Below are 27737 nucleotides of genomic sequence, written 5' to 3' on the forward strand. Positions count from 1 at the left end.
AGTGATTCTCTTGCCTCAGCCTCCCTAGTAGCTGGGATTACAGATGCCACAACAGCTGGCTAACTTTTGTGTTTTTAGTGGAGACGAGGTTTCGCCATGTTGGCCAGGCTGGCTCGAACCCCTGATCTCAAGTGATCCACCCACGTTGGCCTCCCAAAATGCTGGGATTACAGGTATGAGCCACTGCGCCCAGCCAACAGAGTTTAATTGAGCAAAACACAACTCATGAATTGGGCAGCACTCAGAACCAGTGGGGGAGGTTTGAGAGCTCCACTCTGTAATGTGGGCAGGAAGTTTTTATAGATAGAACACAGAAGTGAGATACAAAAAAAAAAAAATCACAATTAGCTTGATTTTGTTACTGCTTGAGATGTTTGCCTTATATGGCATGATCAGATCAGTTAGCAGCCTGTGACTGGCTGAGACCCAGCTATTTGTTCCAAAATATACTCATAGGTTAAGCTTTTAGCTTGTTTCTGTGGTACATTAGGTTGCAGTTTGTTGTTACCTAGAAACTCAAGGCACAGAGGCAGCCTGTTAATTGAGTTAATTTAACAGTTCAAACAAATACTTATGCACCAGTGTTTATAACAGCACTATTCACAGAGTTAGTTTGAAAGCAATCTAAATTCCTTCTTTGGATAGCCTAGACATTTCTCCTGGCCATAAGAAGGGGTGATGCCCTGACACATGCTACAATGTGGATGAACCTTGAAAACATGCTCAGTGAATGAAGCCAGACAGAAAAGGCATTAACCCAGAAACAAATATTGCATTTCCTTGATACGAAATATCCAGAACAGGCAAGTCCATTCACTGAGACAGAAAAGCGACCGGTGGTTGCCAGGGCATGGGAGGAGTGTGGAACGGGCCGTGACTGCTTAATGGATGGGAGTTTTATTTTGGGGTGGGGAAAGTGTTTGGGGACGAAACAGAGGCGGTGGTGGTTGCACAATGTTGTGAATGTCACTGAATTGTTTACTTTAAAATAGTTAATTACATGCTATGCTGATTTTATCATAATAAACTATTTTAAAATTATTTTGTGAAAAACTGTGATGCTTGGGATTTGCTTCAAAATAATGTGGGTGGGGTGGAGGTTCGAAAAGTTACCAAAAAAAAGAAAAAAAAAAGAAAAAAGAAAGAAAGAAAGAAAGAAAAAGAAAGAAAACTCTGGCTTGCAAAGAAGAAAACGGATCGGCCGTGGATCCCTCTCCAGCTCGAGGGCTGGAGCTGCGGCGGAGGCAGGAGCTGGAAGCGAGGGGTCTGCTGGCAAAGGCGGGAGTGCAGGTTCCGCTCGAAGCCCCGGCAGCCGCGGCAGGAACCGGCCTGGACGGGGTGGGGGGCGCCGCGGAGGCCGGCGGGACTTCCCATGTCTTTCTCCTCGAGCTCGGAAAAAGTTCCCACCCAGGGAATCCCGACCCTCCAACTTCGAGACCGCCGGTTCCGCGCTCGGCCCCCACCTGGACCAAGAGCTGGGGCTGGGCTGCCGCGCCCCCGGCTCTGTCCCCGCGAGGCCCCGCTCCCAGCCCCACCTGGGACACCCGGGACTCCCGGGACACCTGCGGGGCGGGGCGGGGCCGGGGCGAGGCGGGGCGGGCTCGAGGCCGCACCCCGGAGGCGGAGCCGCGAGCTCCCCGCCCACCGCGCGCCCCCCGCTCTCGGTGCGCAGCGGGGCCGACCCTCAGCCCTGCAGCGCCTTCCTGGAGGTGGGGGCCGCCCGCGCCATGGCCGCCGCCCAGCCCAAGTACCCCGCCGGGGCGACCGCCCGGCGCCTGGCCCGGGGCTGCTGGTCCGCCCTCTGGGACTACGAGACGCCCAAGGTGATCGTGGTGAGGAACCGGCGCCTGGGGGTCCTGTACCGCGCCGTGCAGCTGCTCATCCTGCTCTACTTCGTGTGGTGCGCGGGGCGCGGGGTGCGGGGCGCAGGGGAGGGGCTGGGATTGGGGGCGCTGGGACTGGGGGCGCGGGGCTGGGGCTGGGACCAGGGGCGCGGGGCAGGGGCTGGGGCTGGGACCGGGGGCGCGGGACAGGGGCTGGGGCTGGGACCGGGGGCGCGGGGCAGGGGCTGGGATTGGGGGCGCGGGGCAGGGGCTGGGGCTGGGGCTGGGACCGGGGGCGCGGGGCAGGGGCTGGGACCAGGGGCGCGGGACAGGGGCTGGGATTGGGGGCGCGGGACAGGGGCTGGGGCTGGGACCGGGGGCGCGGGGCAGGGGCTGGGATTGGGGGCGCGGGACAGGGGCTGGGGCTGGGACCGGGGGCGCGGGGCAGGGGCTGGGATTGGGGGCGCGGGACAGGGGCTGGGGCTGGGACCGGGGGCGCGGGGCAGGGGCTGGGATTGGGGGCGCGGGGCAGGGGCTGGGGCTGGGGCTGGGGCTGGGACTGGGGGCGTGGGGCAGGCCCCAAGAGCCCCGCAGAGCGACCCGGGTCGCGGGAGGGCCCCTGCCGTGCCTGCGGGCGGACTCAGCCTTCCCAGGGTCGCCTCCGGAGCCGGCGCCGCCCCTGCCCGCAGGTACGTATTCATCGTGCAGAAAAGCTACCAGGAGAGCGAGACGGGCCCCGAGAGCTCCATCATCACCAAGGTCAAGGGGATCACCACGTCCGAGCACAAAGTGTGGGACGTGGAGGAGTATGTGAAGCCCCCCGAGGTGCGGGCCGCCCCCTGCCCCCCGCCCCGCCGTGCACCCTACCCTAGTGGGCGGAGGGAGCAGCGGCTGCCGCCTGGCCGACCGCCCCCTCTTTCTGAGCCCAGGGGGGCAGCGTGTTCAGCATCATCACCAGGGTCGAGGCCACCCACTCCCAGACCCAGAGAACCTGCCCCGAGGTGAGGGGATCCCGCGGCGCTGGGGGACCCTGCCTCAGCTAGGCGGGCCAGCTGTCCCTTGCGGGGTCCCTGACTGGGCCGCCTCCACCCTAGAGCATAAGGGTCCACAACGCCACCTGCCTCTCCGACGCCGACTGCGTGGCTGGGGAGCTGAACATGCTGGGAAACGGTCGGTGTGCGCCAGCTGGGGCTGGGCGGGTGGGGCAGGGCTGCGTCCCCGCTAATGCCTCAGTGACCTCTGCCTCACAGGCCTGAGGACCGGGCGCTGTGTGCCCTATTACCAGGGGCCCTCCAAGACCTGCGAGGTGTTCGGCTGGTGCCCGGTGGAAGATGGGGCCTCTGTCAGGTGCACCTGCGCCCCGGCCTGGGGCCCAGCCTCCACTCTGATCCTTTTCCTCTGACCAGAGGCCAAACGGGCGGGGCAGGAGTGACAAGAGCTGGGGAGGGGTGGGCGCCAATGCCAGGCGGGGGCTTTGCGGGAAGAGGGGACTAAACAACCCTTCTGTGCCTCCTCAGCCAATTTCTGGGTACGATGGCCCCAAATTTCACCATCCTCATCAAGAACAGCATCCACTACCCCAAATTCCACTTCTCCAAGTAAGAGCCGCGGGGTGTGGTGATGGCCCAGCCTGAGGGCTGCCTTCTGGGAATGGGGTATTTGGGGTGCAGGTCTCGCCTCCTGCCGCCTCCTCAGGGGCAACATCGCCGACCGCACAGATGGGTACCTGAAGCGCTGCACGTTCCACGAGGCCTCCGACCTCTACTGCCCCATCTTCAAGCTGGGCTTTATCGTGGAGAAGGCTGGGGAGAGCTTCACAGAGCTCGCACACAAGGCAGGGCAAGCGCAGGCAGGGTGGGGCCAGGGTGGGCTCCCACCTGCACAGAGAGGGCCTGGGGTACAGGGGACCAGTCCCTCCTCCCTCCTGACCAGCTGGCCCCGCTCAGGCAGAGGAAAGAAATGCGATCAGCGCAACCCATCCTGTGTGGCGCTTGCTGAATTATTGACACTGGCCATGGGGTTGGCTGCTGGCACCCCTTGTGCCCACCAGTACCCCTGAGCTGCCCCATGGGCCCCTCAGTGCACACCTCACATGCAGCCTGGGACTGACCCGGGCTCTCGAGGGGCCTCTCGTGTGCCCTCCTGACCCCCTTCCCTGGCCTGGGACTGACCCCGGCTCTCGAGGGGCCTCTCGTGTGCCCTCCTGACCCGGGCTCTCGAGGGGCCTCTCGTGTGCCCTCCTGACCCCCTTCCCTGGCCTGGGACTGACCCCGGCTCTCGAGGGGCCTCTCGTGTGCCCTCCTGACCCCCTTCTCTGGCTCCTTCTTGGCAGGGTGGTGTCATTGGGGTCATTATCAACTGGGACTGTGACCTGGACCTGCCTGCATCGGAGTGCAACCCCAAGTACTCCTTCCGGAGGCTTGACCCCAAGCACGTGCCTGCCTCGTCAGGCTACAACTTCAGGTGCTGTACTTGGGACACCGCTGTCCACACTGGCATAGCTGTGGTGGGGTCCCGAGAGGCCCAATGCCTGTGGGGCAGCCCTGGAGTGCAGAGGACAAGTGGGCACTGGCCTTCCCATTGCAGGTTTGCCAAATACTACAAGATCAATGGCACCACCACCCGCACGCTCATCAAGGCCTACGGGATCCGCATTGACGTCATTGTGCATGGACAGGTGCCTGCACCTGCTGGGGGTGGGTGGCCAGCCCTTCTAGCCTGGGTCTGAGCTCCTCACGCCCCACCCCTCCCTTAAGCCCCATGAGACGCTGTCAGACATTCTGACCACGACCCCCATTCTCCCCAGGCCGGGAAGTTCAGCCTGATTCCCACCATTATTAATCTGGCCACAGCTCTGACTTCCGTCGGGGTGGTAAGGAACCCTCTCTGGGGTCCCAGCGGGTGCGGGGGGTCCACCAGGCCCTTACACACCGGTCTCTGCTGGCCCCAGGGCTCCTTCCTGTGCGACTGGATCTTGCTAACATTCATGAACAAAAACAAGGTCTACAGCCATAAGAAATTTGACAAGGTGTGTACGCCGAGCCAGCCCTCAGGTAGCTGGCCTGTGACCCTTGCCCGTGTATTGGGCCAGGCCCCTCCCGAGCCCGGCCACTGCTCCGAGGACCAGCACCCCAGCCCTCCGTCAGGCCAGGAGGGCCAACAAGGGGCAGAGTGTGGCCCAGCCTTCCCGCCCCTGCGGCCTTGCCCCATCTCTGCCCCATCTGAGCAGATGGTGGACACTCCTGCCTCCGAGCCTGCCCAAGCCTCCACACCCACAGACCCCAAAGGTTTGGCTCAACTCTGAGCTCCTTTCCATCACACTGGACTGCAGACCCGGCCTGGTGGGGCCAGACAGTCCCCGGCTAGGGACCTGCACGTGGACATGGGCACCTCAGTAGCGGAGCATCTCCACGAAACGGGGCACCACAGGATCCCTGTGCAAGGGCTGGGGGCACGCTCTGGCCCCAGGCTTGTGCCCCACCCTGGCATACAGCCCCTGACACCTCCTCCCCAGCTGGTCCCTACAGGGCTGCTCACTTCCCATCACCTCTCACAGCCACCTGGAACCCAAGCCAGCTGAGCTCTGAGGGGCTCTGCTCCCGGTCTTGGGCCCTGGGAACCCCACCCCACCCCACCCCACCCCACAGGCGTTGTAACCTCAAATCTGCCCAGGCTCTTCCCTTAGAAGTCACAACATACTCAGTCCAATAAACCTGTGAGCAGAACCTTCTGGCCTCGTTCCTTGGGGAGGAGCATCGTGAGCCTGTGAATATGGAATGTCAGGCCCTGCCGGCCTGGAGCTGGGCTGCATGGTGACCTCTGTCTGGGTCATCTCCCCTCTAAGCAGCCTGCGAGGTGTGCAGGGCACATGTCTGCCTGCCCCATGACGCATGGTCCCCACAGCCAGCCAGGCCACGGTCAGGTCTGCCCAGGCTGGGAGTGCACTGGGACCCAGGCCACCTCCTCAGTGCACTTGCTTCTGACAGGGCCACCCCAGACTCCAAACCAAAGCTGGCTCATCTCAAAATGTGGGAGGACAGCATGACTCAGGAAGAGAGAAACGGGAGGGAGGCCGGGACAGCTGCACACAAGGAAAACGAAAGCTCAGACTACAGCAGTGCTCAGACCAGTGTTCATTCCTACTCCATGGGAGGGGGCAGGAATGCCGAGATGGGAAGTCAGGCCAGGTGGGGGTGGAAGGACACCAGCCCGGGAGCCAACTGCATCAGGGCCTGGGGGTAATCTGGTTACTGCATCCTCAGATGCTGCAGTGGTTAGACTGGTGCCCACTGGGTGGGGGGAGGAGCCCAGAACAGTGTCATGATGTCACCTGTGCCAGTGACAGATGACATCCTGCCTCTGAAGGGAAACCAGTCTCAGGAGAGCAACACCACGCCCAAAGGTCAAAGAGCGGGTAAGACGACCCTGGTCTGACCCTAAAGCCTGAGTTTGGAGGTCTCAGCACAACTCCAGAGTCCTCATCCCAGCACTGTGTTCAGGTGGCGAGAACATGTCTTCCACGGGCCCCATTTCCCTTGACTGTGGCCTCCCAGCCTCGGGCATCAGCCTCAGGTCACCCCACGGCCTGCACATGCTGTGTGGCTCACAAATATCCAGCTCATTTTTGGAGAAACTGGCTCTTCTGGTTGAGCCGCTGCTTGGGAACCAGGGCCAGAGCTTCCCGTTTCTGACCCCTCCACCACTACTCAAATGCCCGCAGCTAGCCTCAGAGTGAACCCAGGCTGACCGGCGCCCACGGCTGCGCCAGGCGACCCCTGGTCCTGCTAGGTGGCCTTCCTGGGGGACGAGCGGCTGTCCCCTGGCCCCATCACTCCTCACTCCTGAGGGTTCTCCAGATTCGCTTCCAGGAATGAAGCCTAGTCAGCCAGCCTCCCTCCTCCCCTGCTTGCCCTAATTTGATTTGATCTCCACTCTGGAGGCCTCAGCACTCCTCCATCTGAGCAGGCATCAGGTTTCTCCAGGCAGGCGGCCCCAGCAGCATCCAGGGGCCAAACACGTGACCAGTGGTACCCAGTCCCCGATCTGAGGCGCTCTGCACAAATACACAGTGACCACCTAGAGAAACTTCAGTATGAAATACAAATAAAAACAAAGTGTAGCAGCGATGGCCTCGGACAGTACATGGCAGGGACAAACTAAGGCTGGCTCTGGGCCAAAGACGCGAGCCTCCTGGGGAGCCTGTGGGGCCCCCTCCCTCCTGTGAGGCTCTCGTCTGGGGTGTCTGCATTTCTGATTTACATTTCATACTTGTTTGGTGCCCTGTGAAATTGGCCTTTCTTCTTTCTGCTTCCAGCTGGTCCTGTGTGGAGGTGAAGGACAAGGGCTGCAGTGAGCCAAAAGTGAGGTGCACAGAGGTCTTGTTTTCCTGAGGCTGATAGAGAGTTCCCTCTAGACCCGGCTCCAAATGAGCAGGGCTCACAAGCCAAAATCCAGATTCTCACGGGTTAGGGTCCAGATTCCCGGGGAAACCAGCCCACAAACTGCTCCTGTGAGGCTGTGGGGCCAGCCCATTTCTCCATGCAAACAGGTGAGACTCCAGCCCCACCAGGGCCTTGGGAACCCGTCTCGTCTCAGAGCCCAATCTCAGGGAGCCAGAAGCCCCTAGGGGCTTTTCCTCCCTCTGGGAGGCAGGACAAAGAACTAGGGGCACCTAGAGGACGCTCCCACCCCACCAGGTGTGGTGCAGGAAGCAACAGAGGCCTGGAAAAGCATTCACTGTGTGAGAAATGGCACCCAGGGCAGTCGCAGCCTCGCTCACGGCCTGCTTCTTCAGGTGCTCTGGCGAGGCCAGGGCCACATCCTGCTCCCACTCCCTTCTGTGACGTCTGAGCTCCCTGAAAATGGTTTTCTTTGGTTTCCTCCCCGTTCCCTGGCCTGGGGTCACAGGTTTGGACAGTCAGGGTGGTCAGTGGTCTGGTCACTGGAAGCACGGGGATGTGGCCTTGGCATCAGGAGGCCTGGCACGGACGCAGAGGCACCCGGGGCCCGGGGCTGGCTAACGGCCCAGCTGTGGGTTCTTCTGCAGCAGCCACTCCAGGGTCTCCAGGAGGTACGACATGCTGTAGTGCTGGGCAATGTTCCGGAAGATTCCGATCTGTTCCATGAAGACCTGCAGGAATAAACAGGCACAGTGAGACCCCAGTCCACTCAGAGAGGAGGCCAAGGAGGCCAGGCTGAGCCGAGGCAGATGAGGGAGAGCCCACCTGGGTGTGGATGGTGAGGGCGAAGTCTCCCGCGCAGCTGCAGTACACAGGCATGCTGGTCTCCTTCACCCCGCGGCACTTCAGGCAGACCTGAAAGGGAGCAGCCCCGATGGGCGCCAGCCCTCCCGCGCTGGCCAGACCTGCCTGCTGCTTCTTCACAGGCTCGCGAGACACATTCGTGGGCCCATCAGTAAGCCTCGAGCCCCTGCTGTGTGCAGCCAGCCCTCGGTTATGAGTAAAATGCACGACCTCATCCCTCCGTGCCAGCGCCTTCCCTACACCCACCCTCGCTGTGGGTGTTCCACCCCAGACGCCCAGTCCTGAGGCCTCCTCCAGGCCCTGCTCACTCCCTCCATCCTGCAGGCCTGAACGCCGTGCACCACCACACGGCAGCTTGGCGCGTCCCCGAGCCTCTGCTCAGATGCCCCTCGGCAAGACCTTCCTGTGGCCGAGCTGCGCAACTCCCTCTTCCTCCTTTCCTTCTCTTCACACTTGGGAGTGTCTGCCTCCTTCCACTAGAACAAAGCACTCACAAGGCCAGCTCTTGACCCAAGGCAGGTGCTCAACCAGTGTGGACAGAACAGTCCATCAGGCTCAGGGCATGGACTGGTCTGCAGGGCAGGCCCCTTGGAGGACACCAGGGCGTGCCTCAGGACCTGCACACACCCCAGCTCCCGGGAGTGCACAGAAACACCCCTGCGGACTCCAGGGCACATGGGCGGGCGGCATGCACGACTCACCAGGTCCTGCAGGGTGAAGGCCATCAGCTTCTTCTGTAGAACTTCCACCAGCGTCATCTCGATGGCAGAGGAGTCGTAGGGCGCCTGACAGTTGGAGCAGAGCCACTGAGGCAGGACCGCCCCATCCTAGGCAGAGCAAGAGTGCAAGAGGTCACCAGCCCAGCCTCCAGACCACAGTGCCATGGGCAGGATCTCAGGAGAGGAAGGGGCTGTGAGAAGCGCCTGGTGACGGGCGAGTCTCCTGAGTGCAGCTGCACGCACTCTGGCCTCCCACCTGCACTTGAGCCCTTCCTAGGACAACATTCCGAACATGGTGTGGGGAGGCCTGGGAAGGGGCCTGTTGCCAATCCATGTGAGTCAGAGGGGCAGCAGGTGTGACCCACAGAGCTGGAGCTGCAGAAGCCCTCAAGACACCGCAGTGCCCTCGGATGTTCTGCTCCACAGTGAAGGGCCTGCTGGAGCTCAGCCGCACCTCTGAGAAGGAAGAGTCTTTACACAGGTCCAGGTCGCGGCAGAAGTTACAGCTGCGGCAGATGACCTCAGGAAGCACGTAGGAGCGGCAGGGGTCTCGGAACTGGGCCTCCTCAGAGAACTCGCCGACATCCACCAGGCGAAGCAGGTCTCGGTTCAGCTTATTCACCTGGTTTGTGATGTTGGTGTCCAGGGACAGCACCTGCAGAGACCACAGCCCACATCGGGAAGGAGCTCCCGGGGCCTCCCTGCTGCTCTGTCTGGACCAGAACCCTCTGGACCTTAGGCTACAGTTTCCTGGTGTCCTTTCCTCCCTTCCTTAGTCCCTTTAGACGCCTCAGCTGACTTCTCTACATTAGCAGTTTTCCATCGGTGAGGACAGGCTTCCCTGGGGAATTTACTAAACATTTAAGGAAGAAATGCTGCTGATTCTACACAGTATCTTTCAAAACACTGAAGAGAGAGAGCACTCAACCCATTCTATGAGGCCAGCATCCCCTGATACTAGAACCAAAGACCGTACTAAGAAACTACAGACCAATAACAGCCTGAGCACAGACACAAAAATGCTCAACAAGATATTAGCAAATTGAATCCAAGATCGAAAAAAAGAATACATAATCCAGAAAGAGACTCAAACAGATAAGGTCACTAAGTTATGGAAAAAGGTACAAAGATGATTCAATAGAAAAAGAATAGTCTTTTCAACAAATGGTCCTTGAATACAAGCGTATCTTGGAGATATGGCAAGTTCGGTTTCAAACCACCTCAATGGACTAACATCACAATAAAGCAAATCACACAAATCATTTGGTTTCTCAGTGCATATAAAAGTTACGTGATTTTTGGCTCACGCTTGTTTTCTCAGTACATATAAAAGTTACGTGATTTGTGGTGGCTCACGCCTGTAATCCCAGCACTTTGGTAGGCCAAGGCAGGTGGATGGCCTGAGGTCAGGAGTTCAAGACCATCCTGGCCAACACAGTGAAACCCCATTTCTATTAAAAATACAAAAATTGGCTGGGCATGGTGGCGGGTGCACCTGTGATCCCAGCTACCTGGGAGGCTGAAGCAGGGAATCGCTTGAACCCAGGAGGTGGAGGTTGCAGTTAGCCAAGATTGCACCACTGCACTCCAGCCTGAGTGACAGAGTGAGACTCCATCTCAAAAAAAAAAAAAAAAGCTATGTGATTTTTTTTTTTATTTTGGGACAGGATTTCACTCTGTCACCCAGAATGGACTGCAGTGGCGCAATCATGGCTCACTGCAGCATTGACCTCTTGGGGCTCAATTGATCCTTCTACCTCAGCCTTCCCAGTAGCTGGGACGACAGGCATGCGCCACCATGCCCAGGTAATGTCTGTAATCGTTGTAAAGATGGGTTTTGCCATGTTGCCCAGGCTGGTCTTGAACTGCTGGGCTCAAACAGTCAACCCACCCTGACCTCCCAAAGTGCTGGGATTACAGGTGTGAGTCACTCTACCCAGACAAAACTTAGGTTTACCCTATACTGTAGTCTATTAAGTGCATAACAGCATTATGTCTAAAAAACAATGTATGTACCTTAATTTTAAAATGTTTTATTGCTCAGAAATGCTAACGACCATCTGAGCCTTCAGTGAGTCGCAATCGTTTTGCCGGTGGAGGGTCTTGCCTCAATGTAAACGGCTGCTGACTGATCAGGGTGGTATTGCTGAGAGTTGGGGTGGCTGTGGCAATTTCTTAAAACAAGACAACAATGAAGTCTGCTGCATCAACTAACTCTTCCTTCCATGAAAGACTGTAGCATGTGATGCTGTTTGATAACATTTCACCCACAGTAGAACTTCTTTCAAAATTGGAGTCGGTCCTCTCAAATTCTGCTGCTGCTTTGGCAACTAAGTTTATGGAATATTCTCAATCCTTTGTCATTTCCACAATGTTCACTTTCATCTCAAGAAACTACTTTTTGGCCAGGTGCGGTGGCTCACGCCTGTAATCCCAGCACTTTGGGAGGCCGAGGTGGGCAGATCACAAGGTCAGGAGATCGAGACCATCCTGGCTAACATGGTGAAACCCTGTCTCTACTAAAAATACGAAAATTAGCCGGGTGTGGTGGCGGTTGCCTGTAGTCCCAGCTACTCGGGAGGCTGAGGCAGGAGAATGGTGTGAACCTGGGAGGGAGCTTGCAGTGAGCCAAGATTGCGCCACTGCACTCCAGCCTGGGCGAGAGTGCGAGACTCCATCTTAAAAAAAAAACTACTTTTTTGGGCTGGGCGTGGTGGCTTGTGCCTGTAATCCCAGCACTTTGGGAGGCCAAGGCGGGTGGATCACCTGAGGTCAGGAGTTTGAGACCAGCCTGACCAATATGGTGAAACACTGTCTCTATTAAAAATACAAAAATTAGCTGAGCATTGTGGCAGGCACCTGTAATCCCAGCTACTTGGGAGGCTGATGTAGGAAAATCACTTGAACCCAGGAGGCGGAGGTTGCAGCGAGCCAAGACCGCACCACTGTATTCCAGCCTGGGTGACAGAGCAAGGAGGCTCCATCTCAAAACAAAACAAAACAAAACAAAAAACTACTTTACTGCTCATCCATGAAAAGCCACTCTTTATCTGTTAAATTTTGTCCTGAGATTGCAGCAACTTGGTCACATCTTCAGGCTCCACTTCTAATTCTAGTTCCCTTGCTGTTTCCACCACATCTGCGGTCACGCCTCCCACAATAGTCTTGAATCCCTCAAAGTCATCCATGAGGGTCACAATCAGCTTCTTCCACACTCCTGTTAATGTTGATATTTTCACCCCTTCTCCCATGAGTCACAAATGTTCTTAATGGCATCCAGAATGGTGAATCCTTTCCAGAAGGTTTTCAATTTACTGTGCCCAGTTCCATCAGGGGAATCACTATCTATGGCAGCTATAGCCTCATGAAATATATTTTTAAATAATAAACGTTGAAAGTTGAAATTGCTCCTTGATCCATGGGCTGCAGAAGGGATGCTGTGTCCGCAGGCATGAACGTCTCCATCAGAGCTCTTGGGTGACCAGGTCCACTGTCAATGAGCAGTACTATTTTGGAAGGAATCTTTTTCTGAGCCGCAGGTAGTGGCCTTAAAAGACTGAATGAGCAGTGGCTTCGACTTAAAGTCACCAGCTGCATCTGCCGCTAACAAGAGTCAGCCTTTCCTCTGAAGCCAGGCTCTGAGGCCTCCTCTCTAGCTATGAAAGTCCTAGATGGCATCTTCTTCCAAAAGAAGGCTGTTTTGTCTACACGGAAAATATGTTGTCAGTGTAGCCACCTTCGCCAATGATCCCAGACAGATCTTCTGGAGAACTCGCTGCAGCCTCTCCACCCGCACCTGTTGCCTCATTTGCCCTTTTATGTTACTGGGACGGCTTCTCTCCCTAAACCCCATGAACCAACCTCCGCCAGCTTCAAGCTTTCCTTCTACAGCCTCCTCAGCTCTCAGCCTTCATGGAACTGAACAGAGTGAGAGCCTTGCTCTGGATTAGGCTCTGGCTTGAGGGGATGTTATATCTGGTTTGATCTATCCAGACTCAACTTTCTCTGTATCAGCAACAGGCTGCTTCACTTCTTTATCTTTCATGTGTTCACTGGAGGAGCACTTGTAATTTCCTTCAAGAACCTTTCCTTTGCAGTTGACTTGGCTAACTGGTGTGAGAGGCCTAGCTTTCAGCCTGTCTCGACTTTCAACATGCCTTCCTCACTAAGTTTAGCCATTTCTAGCTCTTTATGTAAAGTGAGAGACGTGTGACTCTTCCTTTCACTTGAACACGTAGAGGCCACTGCAGGGCTATTAACTTACCTAATTTCTATAGTGTTGTGTCACCGGGATTGGGGAGGCCCAAGGAGAAAGGGCGAGATGGCAGAATGGCCCGTGAGTGGAGCAATCAGGACACGCACAACACTGATGAAGCTCATTGTCTTCTATGCGCACGGTTCATGGCGCCCCAAAACAATTGCCATAGAAGCATCAAAGGTTATCATGGCTGATATAATAATAGTGGGAAAGTCTGAAATATCCTGAGAGTTACCAAAATGTGACACAGACACAGTGAGCACATGCTGTTGGAAAGATGAGACTTGCTCAAGACAAGATTCCCACAAACCTTCCATTTATAAAAATACAGGTAACCGCTTCAAAGCACAATAAGACAGGATATGCCTGCAATCAGATATCCCATGCAGAAATATGGACTTGGATCTACAGCATGCACATTGTATAAAAATTAACTCAAATGGATAAAACCTAAAACTTCACCAAAGAGGACAGACACCAGGACAGCAAAGAAGCCCATTAAAAAATGCCCCACAGCCAGGCGTGGTGGCTCACGCCTGTAATCCCAGCACTTTGGGAGGCCGAAGCAGGTGGATCACTTGAGGTCAGGAGTTCGAGACCAGCCTGGCCAACATGGTGAAACTCTGTCTCCACTAAAAACACAAAAAATTGGCGGGGCGTGGTGGCAGGCACCTGTAATCCCAGCTAACCAGGAGGCAGAGGTTGCAGTGAGCTGAGATCGCGCCACTGCACCCCAGCCTGGGCAATGAGAGTGAATCTCCATCTCCAAAAAAAAGCTCCACATCATTTGTCGCCAGGGAAATGCAAATCAGAAACACAATGCAATACCACTACACACCTACTGGAATAGTTGCAATTTAAAAACCCAATAATACCAAGTCCTGGTGAGGATGTGGAACAGCAACTCTTGCCACACACTGCTGAGGAGACCCTGACACGGTGCAGCCACTTCAGAAAAGAGTTTGGCAGTTTCTTATCAAGTTAAACAAACACTTAAAAAATGACCTCAGAGAACTGAAATTTATGTTCACACAAAAACCTACACCTACAGAATGTTTACAGCAGCTTTGTTATTAATCACCCCAAAGTGAAAGCAACCCAAATGTCCTTCCACCAGTGAATGAAAAGCAAGCTGTGGTTTGCCCACACAATGGACACTGCTCGCAACAGAAAGGGAGTTCTGATACACACAAGCGCGTGGATGAACCAATTCCAAGTGTGTTTTGCTAAGAAGCCACATCCAAAAGGCTGCACAATGTCCCTACTTATGTGACACTCTGGAAGAGAAAAAAAATGCAGGGACGGAAGACACACCAGTGGCTAAAGGGTGTCAGGTGAGGAGGGCAGTGCGGGGAATGTTTTCGGGCGGTGACTATCCTGTATCCTGCTGATGGTGATGCAATTCCATTCACCTAGGAAAAATCACACAACTGCACGCCACAGAGTACATTTTACTGTATATAAATTACACCTTAATAAAAATGAATTTAAAATATGTAAAAGTCAATAAAGGAATTAAAATGGTGAGCTAAAAACACTTCTTCACCACAACCAGACCTTGAGGCTGTCACCTGATCTCCAGCGTAACCTTAGCCGTGTGTGAGATGCAGTTTGCTGGGAAGGCTGAGTGAGGAAATGGACAGTGAAGCACTCTGCTCTGTAAGGGCTGACACCCGCGGTCGTTATCTGGTAATATTATCCCTCCTTGGACTCAGCCTGCCTTTCCCAGAAAGGCCTCAGCATCCGAGCAAGCTCTCATCTCATCAGCTCTGGGTCCTGGTCCAGCCTACTGGTCTCCGGTGACCCATCCTCCCAGCCGGTGGCACTGGGTGTTCCGCTGTGCCTTCACCAACACACCAAGCTCACCCCCCAGGGCCTTTGCATCTTCCCTCCTCCTGCACCTGGTCCCAGTGCCCCTCACAGGCTCCATCCCCACAGCACCTGTGCCTCTGAACGGCCCTCTCCCTTCTCCGGTCGGCTGGCAGCAGACAGGCCCCACAAGGCAGGACCTTTCCTGTCTTGCTCACACCTGAGCACAGATGCCGCAACTGTGGCTGCATGTGACAGGGACATGATAAATGTTGGTGGAATGAACAAGTAACTTACACCTGCTCCTCACCTTGCACACGCTGGCACCCTGACCCTACACATGTAGGTACCTCCCCCTTGCACAGCTGAAAGCCTCATCCTGCATTCATTAACATCCTTACCATGCACAGGTATGTCGGTGTCCTTATCTTGCACACATACGCTAGCACGTTCATGGTGCACGCATTACAGCCTCACCTTGCACACAGTAACATTCTCGCCTTACACATGTACGTTAGTGTCCTCTCCTCACACGCACGCTGGCACTCTCACCTTGCACACGTATTTGATGAACTCCAGGGCAGGGTTATTGAGCAGCAAGTGGGAACCGGGGAGGACAGGAAACATCTCCGAGAGCTCAGTGGAGTTCCGAGAGCCTGTGACTTTCTTCTGAATCTTCTGAGTGATGGTGAAGAAGCTCTGAGTGAGTTCATTCGCGACATAATCCTGAGAGAAGGTGATCATTCCTGGAAGTATAAGGATGCTGAGGGAGGGGTCTGGGACCTGTCTGGCACTGGGGACCTCCCACCTGGGGGACTGGCACTGGGGACCACCCAGGAGTTAGGTCACTGGCACACGGCAGTGGCCTCAAAAGACAAAGGACTGCTCACCGGGAAGGGCTCCGACCGCCCCCTCGGCCTCCTGGGAGAGCTGGCTGGCCCCCCTCCTCCTCACGGGGGTGCTCCCTGGAGCACTGCGCCTCAGCCCGTCCTTCATACAGTGGTACACGGCCACGATGTACGCTGTGGAGAGGCACACACACCACAGGCCCTGAGTCGGGCTGCTGCAAACACCCTAGAATCTGAGGGGACCCATGGCTGGTCGGATTGCCTCACAGATGAGGCTAAAATGTCATTGTTAATAATTTTATTTGCAGCCTTTAGATGAGCTAAAAGTAAATTAGAGAAGTGAGAAGTGGAAATGAGAAGGAACACTCGCTGACACCTGAGTTCATTGTCAGAGAGAAAATTGTATAAATGGGGCCATGTACACTAAGCCTCTCACTGGGTAGCGTGTGAAAAACAGCTCCCAACACAAGCAAAGGCAGGGCCCCTGGCATCAGCAAGCTTCTCCAAAAACTCCTCCGGGCCTGTCACCTGGCACTCACCCTTTTTTTTTTTTTTTTTTTGAGACACAGTTTCATTCTTGTTGCCCAGACTGTAGTGCAATGGCGCAATCTCGGCTCAGTGCAACCTCCGCCTCCTGGGTTCAAGTGATTCTCCTGCCTCAGCTTCCTGAGTAGCTGGTATTAAAGGTGTGCGCACCACACCTGGCTACTTTTTGTATTTTTAGTAGAGATGGGGTTTCACCATGTTGGCCAGGCTGGTCTCAAACTCTTGACCTCACATGATCCACCCGCCTCAGCCCCCTAAAGTGCTGGGATTACAGGCATGAGCCACTGTGCCCGGCCAACCCGGAACTTTTCAAAAGAGACATAGAAAGTTGCAAGAGAGAACTGAGAAAGTTAAAGACTCAAGGACAAGTAGACAAAAATATAAAATGATCATCAACGAAGTCCTCTGTGACCGCATCCGCCTGTGTGTGCACATCACAACCTGCTGTTTTCACTTAGGGCATTAACTTAGGGCTCTGAACTACAAACAGTGCTTCCTCGATACACTTCATCTGCACACTAACCTGCCTAGCTTGATTTGCAAACTCTAAGCCTGCAGACCCAAACCAAGGCATAGGAACTCCCCCACCAGAAAGTTAGGCCTCACAGACCAGCCAGGGGGCAGCTGACCTGACCCAGGGCTTTCTCTTCAGCTACTCAATGTGCACACACACAAATGTTCCCTGGGAATGTATGTGACTGAGTTACCGAATCAGATGGCGGGAGCAGAGCTAGGAAACTCCTCAATGACACGGCCAGGCGCAGCTGCTCCCCTTGGAGTTTCCTGAGAGAGCAAAGGCTGGAGGGAAGACAGTCACCCCTCTCCGGGCCCTCCAGTGGAACATGCCTGGAGCCTGGAGAGGAGGCCCCTCGGCTCACAAAGTCCCAACTGCTGGGCAGGCTCCGCCCAATCTGATTTTCCCCCGTCTCCCTTCTTGCGATACCATGGCACAGGAGCCGCATCTACTAACCATGAGTCCCTTCAGTGGGGGCTGCGCAGCCCTGGGCTCTGGGCTTACCTGAAACAATCATGAGGAAGTAGTTCTGGCAGGAGGCTGCCTGTGGCAAAAACTGCAAAATGTTCCAGTTGTTTTCCAGTAAATCCTCCACGTTGGATTCCTCCGCCTCTTCCTCCTCCTCCCCATCTCTTTCCTCCTCATCGTCCTCATTTTCCTGCTCATCCTCTGCTCCCCCTGCTTTCTGGGAGTCTTGCTGTAACACATGAGACAACGCGGCTGTGTTTGCACCATCGCGGCCTGGTAGAGGGGTAGGATGCCACAGCGAAGGCTCCTCCAACCTGGGTCCATCTGCCCCGTTTGACCAGAGGCCTTCCTTGCAGTCAAGGCATCCCCTGGAGCCTGCGTGAATCCCCCAGGGTGGCTCCCAGTACAAAGTGCTTTGTGGGAAGCGCCTGGCACACAGAAGTGCTCGTGACCTGGGACTGTGAGCTTCACTCTGCTCTTCCAGAGTTCACTTTAATTGTTGAACTCCCACCCCCCAAGAACGAAAGAACCAGCCAGAGCTTCCCGGTGACTGTTCTCTCCTCTGAGTCCATGAATCTCCTGGGACGGCACAACCCCATCACAGACCCAGCCTCCCGCGCAGCCTGTCTTCGTGCCACGGCACCATCCACGTCTGTGTAGACACCGACACCCACTGCCACCTGCCCTGACCACACGCTGATCCCCTCCTCAGAGCAGTCTACACTGCCTGAGTTTCTACCCTCCCACTTTCTTCTGAATCCCTTCAATCAGGGTTTATCCCCCAACTCCAACCAGAATCGCTCCCATCCAGGTGTCCTGGGCAGTCTTGGCTTCATCCTGCCAGCTCCCAGAAGTGTCTGCCTCCTTACAAAGGGCTTTCCCTCTGACATGTGAGCCCCTGGCTCTGGTACCCACAGCTTCCTCTCAGTCCACTATGAGGGCCCCTGTGGAGGACACAGGCCTCCTCTCAACCCACCCAGCCACTCTCTGGCCACTCCTGCACCAGCTGACCACCCACGTCTCCACCTTGCAAACACCATGAGTCCCAGCCAGACGTGACCCCTTCCCCAGACTGCTCCCGACAGCCACCTCCACTCACCCACAGCCTGGCCCGCACCTGGGCATTTGCACACATCCGATCCGCTGGCCCCTTGGCTCCACTTCAAAGCCCACCCAGGCCCTTCTCACCAACCTCGCTGCCCAGCATCTCCCTGACACAGGCACTAACCGGCTTTACCTGCCTGTGCCCTCCGACGGTGGGTTATCCACATGGGGCCAAGAAAGCTCCAACATCACCCACACAGAAGCTCCCATCCCCACGAAAGCTGAGGCCCTGCCCTGCCATGCCCAAGTTGCCTGGCCCTGTCAGCTCTCTGCCTGCATCTGCAACCACGGCTCCACTGACTTGTGCTTTGCCTCCCTGGTGTCCATCCGCTGGAGGCGCCTTATGCTCGCACAACTATGGTGCGCTTCATCAGCTCTCGGATTCCCTGTCACCACCTCACGGGCCTCCACCTCCCTGTTGCCCACGGCAAGCCTTGCCCTCACCAGGGCTGACGCCACACTCCACACTGACGTGCTTGTCTGCGCATGGTCCCTCCCCATGTTCATGAGGGCAGGATGCGGGTGCAGTGTCTGCTGCTCACAGCCAGGCCTGCCGGGGCCCTGAGCACTCAGCACTTGCTGCAGGAATGAACGCGACCCCCAGAGCTGGCTCGGGTGCCACACTGCAGCTCGCTCACCAGTCCACAGTGAATACGAGATGAAACTTTTCCTTTGATTCCGCCATAGTTAGATGGATCCATCCAGAGAAGAAATTCCCAGCATCGAGAGAAAGAAATCGTCAAGGAATGGAAGATCTCCTTGGAATGGATGCTGCAGAGGAAGCGTTGAAGACGCGGCTTAAATGAAATCGACCGTGTTCTCAACTTTCCTTTTTTTCCCCTTGTATCTATCCGTACCCTCCACTTACTTAACATTGAATTTGAAAGTTCATTCAGATCACATCATCCCTCAGGCTTCCTAGGGAAATGTGGTAAACGTAAAACTAAGGAGGCCCACCAGGCCCCTGGGAGCTGGCGCCACAAAGAGAGCTGGGTGCCTCCTCGTGCTGGGGACGGCCCACAGGCTGTTCTGCCTCTGCTCTGCGGCCTCAGGTGACCTGCACCTGCTGGTAACCAACCACAGTGCTTCCCACTGCCAAGCTCTTTTAAGCTATCGTTATCCTTGTCACTCCTCAGTTAAGCCTCCCTAGGGCTGACCCAATCCTCTGCACATTAGATCCATTTAAGGAAAAAAAAAAAAAAAAGAACAGGCCAGGCACGGTGGCTCACGCCTGTAATCCTAGCACTTTGGGAGGCTGAGGCAGGAGGATCGCCTGAGCTCAGGAGTTCAAGACCACCCCAGGCAACGTGGCAAAACCCTGTCTATACAAAAAATACAAAAATTGGCTGGGCATGCTGGCATGCACCTCTAGTCCCATCTACTCAGTGGGCTGAGGTGGGCAGATAGCTTGAGCCCAGAGGTTGAGGCTGCAGTGAGCCATGACTGCACCACTGCACTCCAGCCTGGGTGACAGAGCAAGACCCCATCTCCTAAAAAACAAACAAAACCCCAAAAATGGAAGAATAAACAAAGAAAGAGAGGAAGGAAGGAGGAACATCCTAAATCACAGTTTCAAAATGCAGCTGAGTAGCCCACATCGCAGCTCCTGCAGGAGAACTTTATGTTCTCCCTAACTCTGCTCTTCGCGCTAAGGGAGAATAGCAGCCTGTTTCTCGACATGAGCAACCCCGGCCTCCTCAGGTACAGGGCACCCCTGGAGCTGCCCATGGCCAACGTGGGGAGAGGCACATCCTTCCCATTATCTCAGCCATGCTCTGAAATACAATTCTAGCCCAAGCCAGCTTTCCCAGGCACACAGCGTGACCACTGACCATCAGGGCTCATCTTGGATAGACATAAGGGGCCACAGTGGGTCTGCAGGAGGACAACAGTGCTTTTGTGTTTCAAATTAATCCAGTGCATATGGTTTGATTAGGAATGAAAGTCTTACAAGCTCTACCTTCCTACTTCTCAGTGATAAGGCCTATTATCAATTTAGTGTCAGCCTTTTCTGCAGCGCCCCCAGATGCTATCCCTGTAACCATGCAAAGACCAGACCCATGCAGACTCTCTGTGCCTCCACAAACTCCCCTCTGCGCTCAGAAAGGGCTGCATTCATCCCCAGGGTGAGCGCACCTGGGAGGGAGCTTCCTACTATCAGTTGAACAAAAGTTGCTGGTGGAGATTTTTCTGTTGCTTTGTCTTCTATTTAGATTTAAATAGTGCTGAGTGTGTGAGAAGCACAGCAAGGCCCAGGAGGGAACCTCAGGAACATGGCCTGGAAGGCAGGAAGTCAAAACCACAACACCAGGCTCTGACAGCTGAGAGCTGTGCACACCTGAGCACCCAGGAACCACACCACTCCACTTGCCAACACTGACGTCTATGAAAAGACTTACACGTCAACATTTACGGGGTGCATATATTCAGGGCACCTTGAATCTGTGCCCTGAATATCCATGGGGAAAAAAAGCAAACAAACAAAAATCACTGTGGAACCTTCTTAGCAAAGGCAGGCCACTTCCTGAACTTGCCCAACTCAAGCTGCACAGCTGAGTGGCCTCCGATCTGCCACCGCGCACAGGTGGCGGTAACTCCCTTTTCACGCTGCTTGGATTCACCATGGTGAGTCCTGCACTTCTAAGGACCTCCCAGCCCACCCAGGAGGACAGCTGGCACCTCAGGGGGTCATTTTAGCATCCCTCTCAAAGCCACAGTGCTGCGTCACCAGGACCAGCCAGCCGCACCTGCTGGTGATGTACTCCACGTAAGCGATGGCATCTTCCACACGGCGCTTCTTTGTACAGAGGATGATGCGGTTGAAGTTGGCGTAGATGACTGATGACCCCAGGCGCTTGAACTCAGCGATGAGCCTGTGGAGCAAGTTGAGAGTCCGTGGTGGAGACGCCACGGTTGTGGAGAGCCAGAGGGCACCCAGAAAATCCACGAGGGAAAAGAGCTGAGGGTCCTGAAGCAGAAAAGCCTCCGAGATACACTAGAACCCAGAAGCTAATGAAGAGCAAAGATTTCTGCATGGCAAAAATCCACCACAAACAAAGGCAAAAGATAACCAAAAACAGGAAAAAATTAGCAAATTCTTATCACAGAAAAGTGGCAACTTTTTGTATGGAGACAACTCATTCGATACTTAATAAGAGAAGAACCACCAAAACTACAGAAAAATAGACAAAGGACTAGAAGAGAAAATTCGACTTCATTCATTGTAAGAATCCTAAGTTAAGACTGCACCGAGAAGCACTTTTAGCCCAGCAGTTGGGTAATAATCCCCGGCCATGTTGGTGAGGCGCGGCCAGGGAAGAAGTGTCCACAAGGGGCCTCTGTGGGGCCGCTCTGGTGAAGTCCATCAAATCAGGATTCATCCCGAGTTACAACACCTCTGAGGCCTGCAAGAGGGCTACGCCCCAGAAGTTACCCCACGGATCTATCTGCATGAGCTCACGCACGAAGCCTCTCACTGATTTGCTATTTGTAACGATGGCACAAGGCTGGAGAGAGGCTAAATGTTCTTTCATATGGCATGTCCTCACACAGATCTCCTGACACAGGCATATTTTCACTAAAACAACAAGGCACACAGCAATACAATGTGTAGCATGACTTTGTGCAGGAAAGGGGCAGGAGAGGAGGTGCCACCTAGTGTTCTCTGCAGGATGTGCAGGCGACGCTGCAGCAGCAGCTGCGTGTTTCTCTGGGATCCTTTGGATTGTTATGCTCCACAAACTCAGAAATACACTACTTATCCCAGAGGCACTGGCTGGCCATGTCTCTGGTTCTGGGGAGTAAGGGACCAGCCCAGCTGAGGACGTGGTGGACAGCCCAGGGAGGAGGAGCACTCACTGCAGGAAGAGCTTCTTCATCATGTTGTGGAGTGTGCGGTGCAGGGCGGGGTCATGAAGCAGAGAGGATGGCGACCGAAGCCAGCGGTAGAAGTGCATCACCTGGTTGTCTGCATAGATGTTGTGGTACTGGGTGATCTCCTTCACCCAGCCCACGACCATGCTCTTCAGGATCCTGAAAGAGAAGGTGCACGACACCCTCGTACCCTCAGCCTCCCACGCTGCTGCCACGCAGGACGCTCCAACTGAAACGGGCACAGGTTTTCCCTACACGGCTGGGTCCAAATCCGTCACTGTCGCCTCCCCTTCTCACTGTCCCCACCTTAAGTCACTGTCCAAATTTCATCCCTTCACCCTCATGCCTCATCTGTTTCTTCCCATTTCATTCCTTAAACTTGTTCAGGCTTCACCGCATCCCTCAACACAACCCAAACTCTGTGTGTTCTAAAGCAGGACGGGAGGGCGGCACAGTACAAGGCAGCAAGTGTGTGATGGGCCGGGGACCCTGACAGGAAGGACTCAGCAAAGCCACTGCCTAGACATCAGAACACCACACTAGGCCGGATGCAGAGGCTCACGCCTGTAATCCCACCACTTTGGGAGGCCGAGGCAGGTGGATCACCTGAGGCCAAGAGTTTGAGACCAACCCGGCCAACATGGTGAAACCCCGTCTCTATTAAAAATACAAAAATTAGCTGGGCTAGTGCATGCCTGTAATCCCAGCTACTCGGGAGGCTAAGGCAGGAGAATCGCTTGAACCTGGGAGGTGGAGGTTGCAGTGACCCAAGATGGTGCCACTGCACTCCAGCCTGGGTGACAGAGTGAGACTCTGTCTCAAAAAACAAAAACAAAACAAAACAAAACATCACCATACCCACATGGCCCCAGCTGGTCAGAGACAAGAACTTAGAGGCCTCTCTCCCGCCTAGCAGGCTGGGCCCTGCCTTCCCGCCACTTCCTTTAAATGGACCATTCAGGTGCTCGCCCGTGAACTAACACATGCCTACACCCCATTCCCTCACACGCCTAGCTGCCCTGGGCACTCTCCCTGTCTGACTCTTCAGTCCTGCCTTGCAGGACCCAGGGATGGAGGATGGCCTCCCTACTCACGGCACCCTCCCTGCCCAGGAGCTGTAAGGAACACCTCTTTGCACTTGTTCCCTATTGTGGTGGTGACTGATTTTGTGCCTTCCCTCTGAAGAGGCAGGGGCTGCCCTGGGCTGGGTCTTCCCTACGACACTAGGGGGAACACAAGGCTGGGCCCCTACACCGAAGCAATGGTCAGGCAGGTGGGACCTAGACACAGGTCACACAAAAGCCACAAGGGCGTGTGCCAGTGTAAACAAGTTTCCCGTTCTGGGGGGCCCTGGTCACAGGCCAGACAGCTAGGCATTGGCCAGTGCACTGTACACGCCCTGTCCGGCCCCCTTCACTTCCCATGGGGCAGAGATGCCAGCTGCTCTGGTACTGGAACCCCAATTCAGCTAAAGGATTCCAAAACTGCACATCACCCTACTGAAGAAGCGGGAACCTCAATGGGGTCAAGAACAGAATGTTACAAGAGAACCTACAGAGGTCCAAGTCCCATTCCTAAAACTCCCTTTCATCACAAACTCTTCAATAATTCGGCAAACCCCACATTCTCCAGAGTGGCAGTTTGGGGATCTGCTGGACTCCTACCTTTCAGGCCTGGGCTACTGTCTCTCTGCCAAGACCCTGCTCCCGGCTCCCAACTGCCTCCCTGCCTCTTTCCACCAGTCCTCTCCCTGCCTCATTTCCCAGCTCTGGCATGCTCCCTCTCCCCTTTTGTATGGAGTCATTAAAACTACAGCTGAGTACAGGCTCTGGAATTACAAAGACTTGTTTTTGAGCACCAACCCTTCCATTCATTTGTGGTATGAGCACAAAGGCAGCCCCTCTGACCTCAGTTTCCTTATCTGAAAAACAGACAATAACCGCTCCCCGTCCCTGGGCTGATGTGGGGACAGAGGCAGAATGCGAAGTGCTCGGCCCACCTCCTGGTACACAGCAAGCACTGCCCAGCATGAACCACCGCTGGTGGGTAAGGCAAGTAGCTGCCCTCAACCACGCTCTCCGCAGACTGATGGCTCCTGACCCTCAACCACGCCCTCTGCAGCAGACCCATGGCTCCTGACACCTAAGTGCTGATGCCTCACACATCATACTCAGTAGAGCTGGCTGGAGATCCCTATGATGTACCTTTGGTCACATCGAAAAGTGGCCCTGGTTAGAAAGACTCTGTGTGAAGTACCTCTGGCCACAGGGAGGTCAGAGGCAGCACACTGAACAGTCGCCAGGGACCAGGCTGGACCCACACGGTGGTAAAGACAACAGACTGAAGATGGGAAACTCGCCACACAGTGGTCTCTGGCTCTGCCATTAAGACTAAGGGAAGCCCAATGGACCCTGTCTTAGACCTTAGCTTTCCAAATTAAGGGCAAAGGATAAGACCCTTCTATTAGTAACACTCCTTCCCAGAGAGGGTGGCACCTGAAGGTGTTAGAGCACAGGGCTGTCTCATCGTAGCTGGCCGGGGCACTGGCAGCCTGACCACCCGTGATCATGTCCTCCAGGGAGGCCTGCTGGATCACGTCGAAGCTGATCCCCATGCTGTCGGCCCCCTCCATGTCGTTGACATGGTGAGACTGGAGAATGGTGTTGACGGCCAGGTTCTGAAGGTCCAGCTCCACACACACTGCACAGGAAGACGCCATGCTCAGCCAGCATCCTGCCAGCTCCAGCACCACCAGCCCCCTGGGCCTGACTCCAGCCACCACCACCTCCAGAACCAGCAACAGACCTGCCCACACCCATCCTCACACCTGCCAGGCTATTCAGATTCCCGAGGGCACAGGAGGCCCCACCTGGACCTTGACCCCAGGACCGTCTCCTGCAGCCTCAGCTCTGACCTGCACAGTCAAACTCTGAGCCCATCCTCGGGCACTCTCGCCTCGAGAAGATGTCACAGAATGGCAGAAACACCAGCCAGGTCTCATGGGCCTCGTCCTCCTGCCCACTTACCTGTGGAGTAACAGCCTGAACTGTTGATCTCAACAGTGGCTTGGTCATCGAACTCCATGACAAGATAGTTGTCATCAGCCTCCTTTCCACCCAGGTCAGGGCGGGCTGTAGGGGACAGCCAGAGCAGGTGGTTGTGGCGCTGGAGGTGGCGGGCAAAGAAGAGGTCGGAGCCGAATGTGGAGATGTCCTCTGGTAGGTTCCCAATGGGAATGTGAAAGTACCTGCACCAGGGCACAGGTCAGCACTGGGGCACAGGTTGGCGCCAGGGCACAGGTCAGCACCGGGGCACATCGCCGGGTCACAGAGACCACCGAGGCCGGCTCTGCCTGGGGACCACTGGCCCACAACGACAGTACTGTGCTCACCTGCTCATCTCGAAGGCCTGTGACAGGCAGGTGTCCAGGTTGAGGTAGTGACGGATCATGCGCCGGGCTCCATGGCGCTGCCAGTCCAGGACCCCATAGTTGATCTTGTCAGCCACACAGATAGGCACCAGTGGGAATTCCTCCAAGACAGGAATCTCACTGGCCAGCCTCTTCAGCTCCCAGCTGGACTGAACAGCGACGAGTGTGGGCCCCCGGCGCTCCTCCTGGGTCAAGGCAAAATGGAAGAAAAGACCCGGGTGGACCCAGCCTCAAAGAAGACGGGGCTCACACAGCAAGACCCCAACCACTCTCACCTTGTAGGCGAGCAGGAATCGCTGGATGGCTCTGCAGATGGTCTTCAGGTCAGTTTCTGCCCGAACTTCGAAGGTGTGTTTGGGGGGTGGCAGGAGCTCAGGGCCCACCTTCTCCAGGAGGAGGCTGTGCTCTGCTGAGTACAGGGCGCCAAGGCTGGGCATCTGGTTGCTGCGCACCTAGACAAACGCAGGCCACGTCAGCCTCCCCCTGCGCAGGAGGAAGTGGGGGCAGCCCTGGGGCAGACTCCGCCACTGCCACAGCACTGCCAATTCAATCACGACAAGCACTCATGGGCAAAGGCCCTTGAGGACAAGACCTGGAGGGCCTGGGCACCCTGGGAGATGTCCTCCTTCCCCAAACCCTGCCCCAGCCAACGTGCTGCCATGGAGGGCTCAGGACTCACAGTGTCCAGCACAAAGACGGACGCCCTGCGCTGTGAGGGGATGAAGATCCCGAAGAGCGCTTTGTGGGCCTGTGCGTGGTGGTACAGGTAGATATGGCGGATACTCCCTGGAGAAGGAAACAAGACCGTCACCCCAGATGTGTGGGAGGCAGGCACATGGTGGGCGGCTGGTGCAGGCCATACCTGGTTCCAGGTAGCTGAACTGGGCCAGAGAGCGCATCTCCAGGTGCTCAAGAGCAAAAGTCTCTGCTTCCCAGCCTGAAAGGTGCCTCACCAGCTGTTTATTGACCACACACACACAGCCCAGGTGCACCAGGGCCCGGAACAGTAACGGAACCTGGAAGAATCGGGCAGACAGGCCGGCAAGGGCTGGATGGGGGGGGCTCTGGCTGCCCACGTGACTTCTGCCCGGGATGTGGCTGTGCCCCTGCAGCTGCCCGGCCCACTGCCCAAAGGCCACTTTTGGCAGACACACTGCTGACATTCACCTCACCTGTGGGAACGAGTCCACAGTCGCTGCTGTTCCCCAGCCCACACCCTGGGAGGGTTTCTTTCCTCCATACCACCCTGCTGGAGCCTCCCCCAGTCCAGTCGAGGGTGGCTGGGGAGTCACCTGAGTCTCATATACGCCCTCGATGTCTGGCGCTGACAGCTCAGCGTTGATCTCGTTGATGTGTTCCTGGTACATGTCCTCTGGCACTGAATACTCATAGAGATTGTAGACCACGTTGGAGCGAGGAAGGACCCGATTTACCTGGCGAGAATACGACGATGATCTCGTCACTGGGCATAAGTGGTAATGTCTGTGGTACACACACAAAGCACACGCTATTCGGAGTCCTAGGACTTCTGGTGCCCCTAACGACGGGGTACACCCACCACGCCACAGTCCACCTCTCTCAATGATTACAACTAAAAACTCTGGATATAATTTTTATGTTATTTATTTATTTTTTACAGACAGGGTCTTAGTCTGTTGCCCAGGCTGGAGTGCAGCAGTGTGATCACGGCTCACTGCAGCCTCCAACTCCTGGGCTCAAGTGGTCCTCCAGCCTCAGCCTCCTGAGTAGCTGGGACAAGGAACACACCACCACGGACGGCTTTTTTTTTTTTTGTAGAAAGGAGGTCTCACTATGAGGCCCAGGCTGGTCTCAAACTCCTGGACTCAAGTGATCCTCCCACTTCAGCCTCCCGAATCGCTGGAACTGCAGGTGTGAGCCACTATGCCTGGCCTCTGGACGCAATTTTGAAAAGCAACCTGCAGCCTCTGAGAATAGACAAGAGCTGTCAGAATACAGCAGTCAACACTGGTCTGGGGAGGTTCCCAGTTCATCTTCCTCCATTCTCTCATGGGTTTAACCTGAGGGTGTAGATGGCAAAAACTGAGAGAAATCACATTTTCC

The 27737-nt window shown here is 55.6% G+C and overlaps 2 protein-coding genes across 15 annotated transcripts in view; one reads left to right on the top strand and one right to left on the bottom strand.

Moving 5' to 3' along the window:
• The first annotated feature begins 703 nt into the window (after nt 1–703).
• P2RX2 (purinergic receptor P2X 2) lies at nt 704–5548 on the top strand. Of its 11 annotated transcripts, XM_034934928.3 has the most exons (12): nt 1687–1900; nt 2513–2648; nt 2753–2824; nt 2918–2993; nt 3074–3170; nt 3341–3421; nt 3519–3657; nt 4156–4286; nt 4410–4500; nt 4630–4695; nt 4774–4851; nt 5053–5548. In XM_034934928.3, exons 1-12 carry the CDS (start codon nt 1728–1730, stop codon nt 5125–5127), a joined length of 1215 nt encoding a protein of 404 aa, XP_034790819.1. In that variant the 5' UTR covers nt 1687–1727; the 3' UTR covers nt 5128–5548. The 11 variants fall into 11 exon arrangements, with proteins under 11 accessions (XP_054952392.1, XP_054952391.1, XP_054952390.1 ...); XM_034934926.3 differs by having other exon boundaries at nt 4774–5548; XM_055096417.2 differs by lacking the exons at nt 2513–2648; nt 2753–2824 and having other exon boundaries at nt 704–1900; nt 5053–5261.
• A 1356-nt stretch (nt 5549–6904) lies between these two features.
• Nucleotides 6905–27737, bottom strand: part of POLE (DNA polymerase epsilon, catalytic subunit) — a 62484-nt gene continuing 41651 nt past the window's right edge. For 2 of the 4 annotated variants that reach the window (XM_003814590.6, XM_063593237.1), the window contains 17 exons: nt 26948–27088; nt 26518–26671; nt 26335–26441; nt 25931–26107; nt 25617–25840; nt 25252–25472; nt 24721–24925; nt 22211–22384; nt 21100–21225; nt 18991–19123; nt 17285–17477; nt 15763–15894; nt 15425–15618; nt 9260–9460; nt 8788–8913; nt 8048–8137; nt 6905–7953 (listed from right to left, as the gene is read on the bottom strand). In XM_003814590.6, the coding sequence (XP_003814638.2) occupies nt 7840–7953; nt 8048–8137; nt 8788–8913; nt 9260–9460; nt 15425–15618; nt 15763–15894; nt 17285–17477; nt 18991–19123; nt 21100–21225; nt 22211–22384; nt 24721–24925; nt 25252–25472; nt 25617–25840; nt 25931–26107; nt 26335–26441; nt 26518–26671; nt 26948–27088 (2712 nt within the window). In that variant the 3' untranslated portion in view covers nt 6905–7839. Of the gene's footprint in view, nt 7954–8047; nt 8138–8787; nt 8914–9259; nt 9461–15424; nt 15619–15762; nt 15895–16973; nt 17050–17284; nt 17478–18990; nt 19124–21099; nt 21226–22210; nt 22385–24720; nt 24926–25251; nt 25473–25616; nt 25841–25930; nt 26108–26334; nt 26442–26517; nt 26672–26947; nt 27089–27737 lie in introns of those variants that run through there. The other 2 variants (XM_055096418.2, XM_034934911.3) reach the window with 2 other exon arrangements.

This window comes from Pan paniscus, chromosome 10, assembly GCF_029289425.2.
Source record: "Pan paniscus chromosome 10, NHGRI_mPanPan1-v2.0_pri, whole genome shotgun sequence".
Classification (NCBI taxonomy): Eukaryota; Metazoa; Chordata; class Mammalia; order Primates; family Hominidae; genus Pan; species Pan paniscus.

Coding starts and splice junctions, on each gene's coding strand:
- P2RX2 (XM_034934918.4), top strand. CDS start 1,373: ATGTCTTTCTCCTCGAGCTCGGAAAAAGTTCCCACCCAGGGAATCCCG. Junction 3,422..3,518: donor CCCAAATTCCACTTCTCCAA/GTAAGAGCCGCG, acceptor CCGCCTCCTCAG/GGGCAACATCGCCGACCGCA. Junction 3,658..4,155: donor TCACAGAGCTCGCACACAAG/GCAGGGCAAGCG, acceptor CCTTCTTGGCAG/GGTGGTGTCATTGGGGTCAT.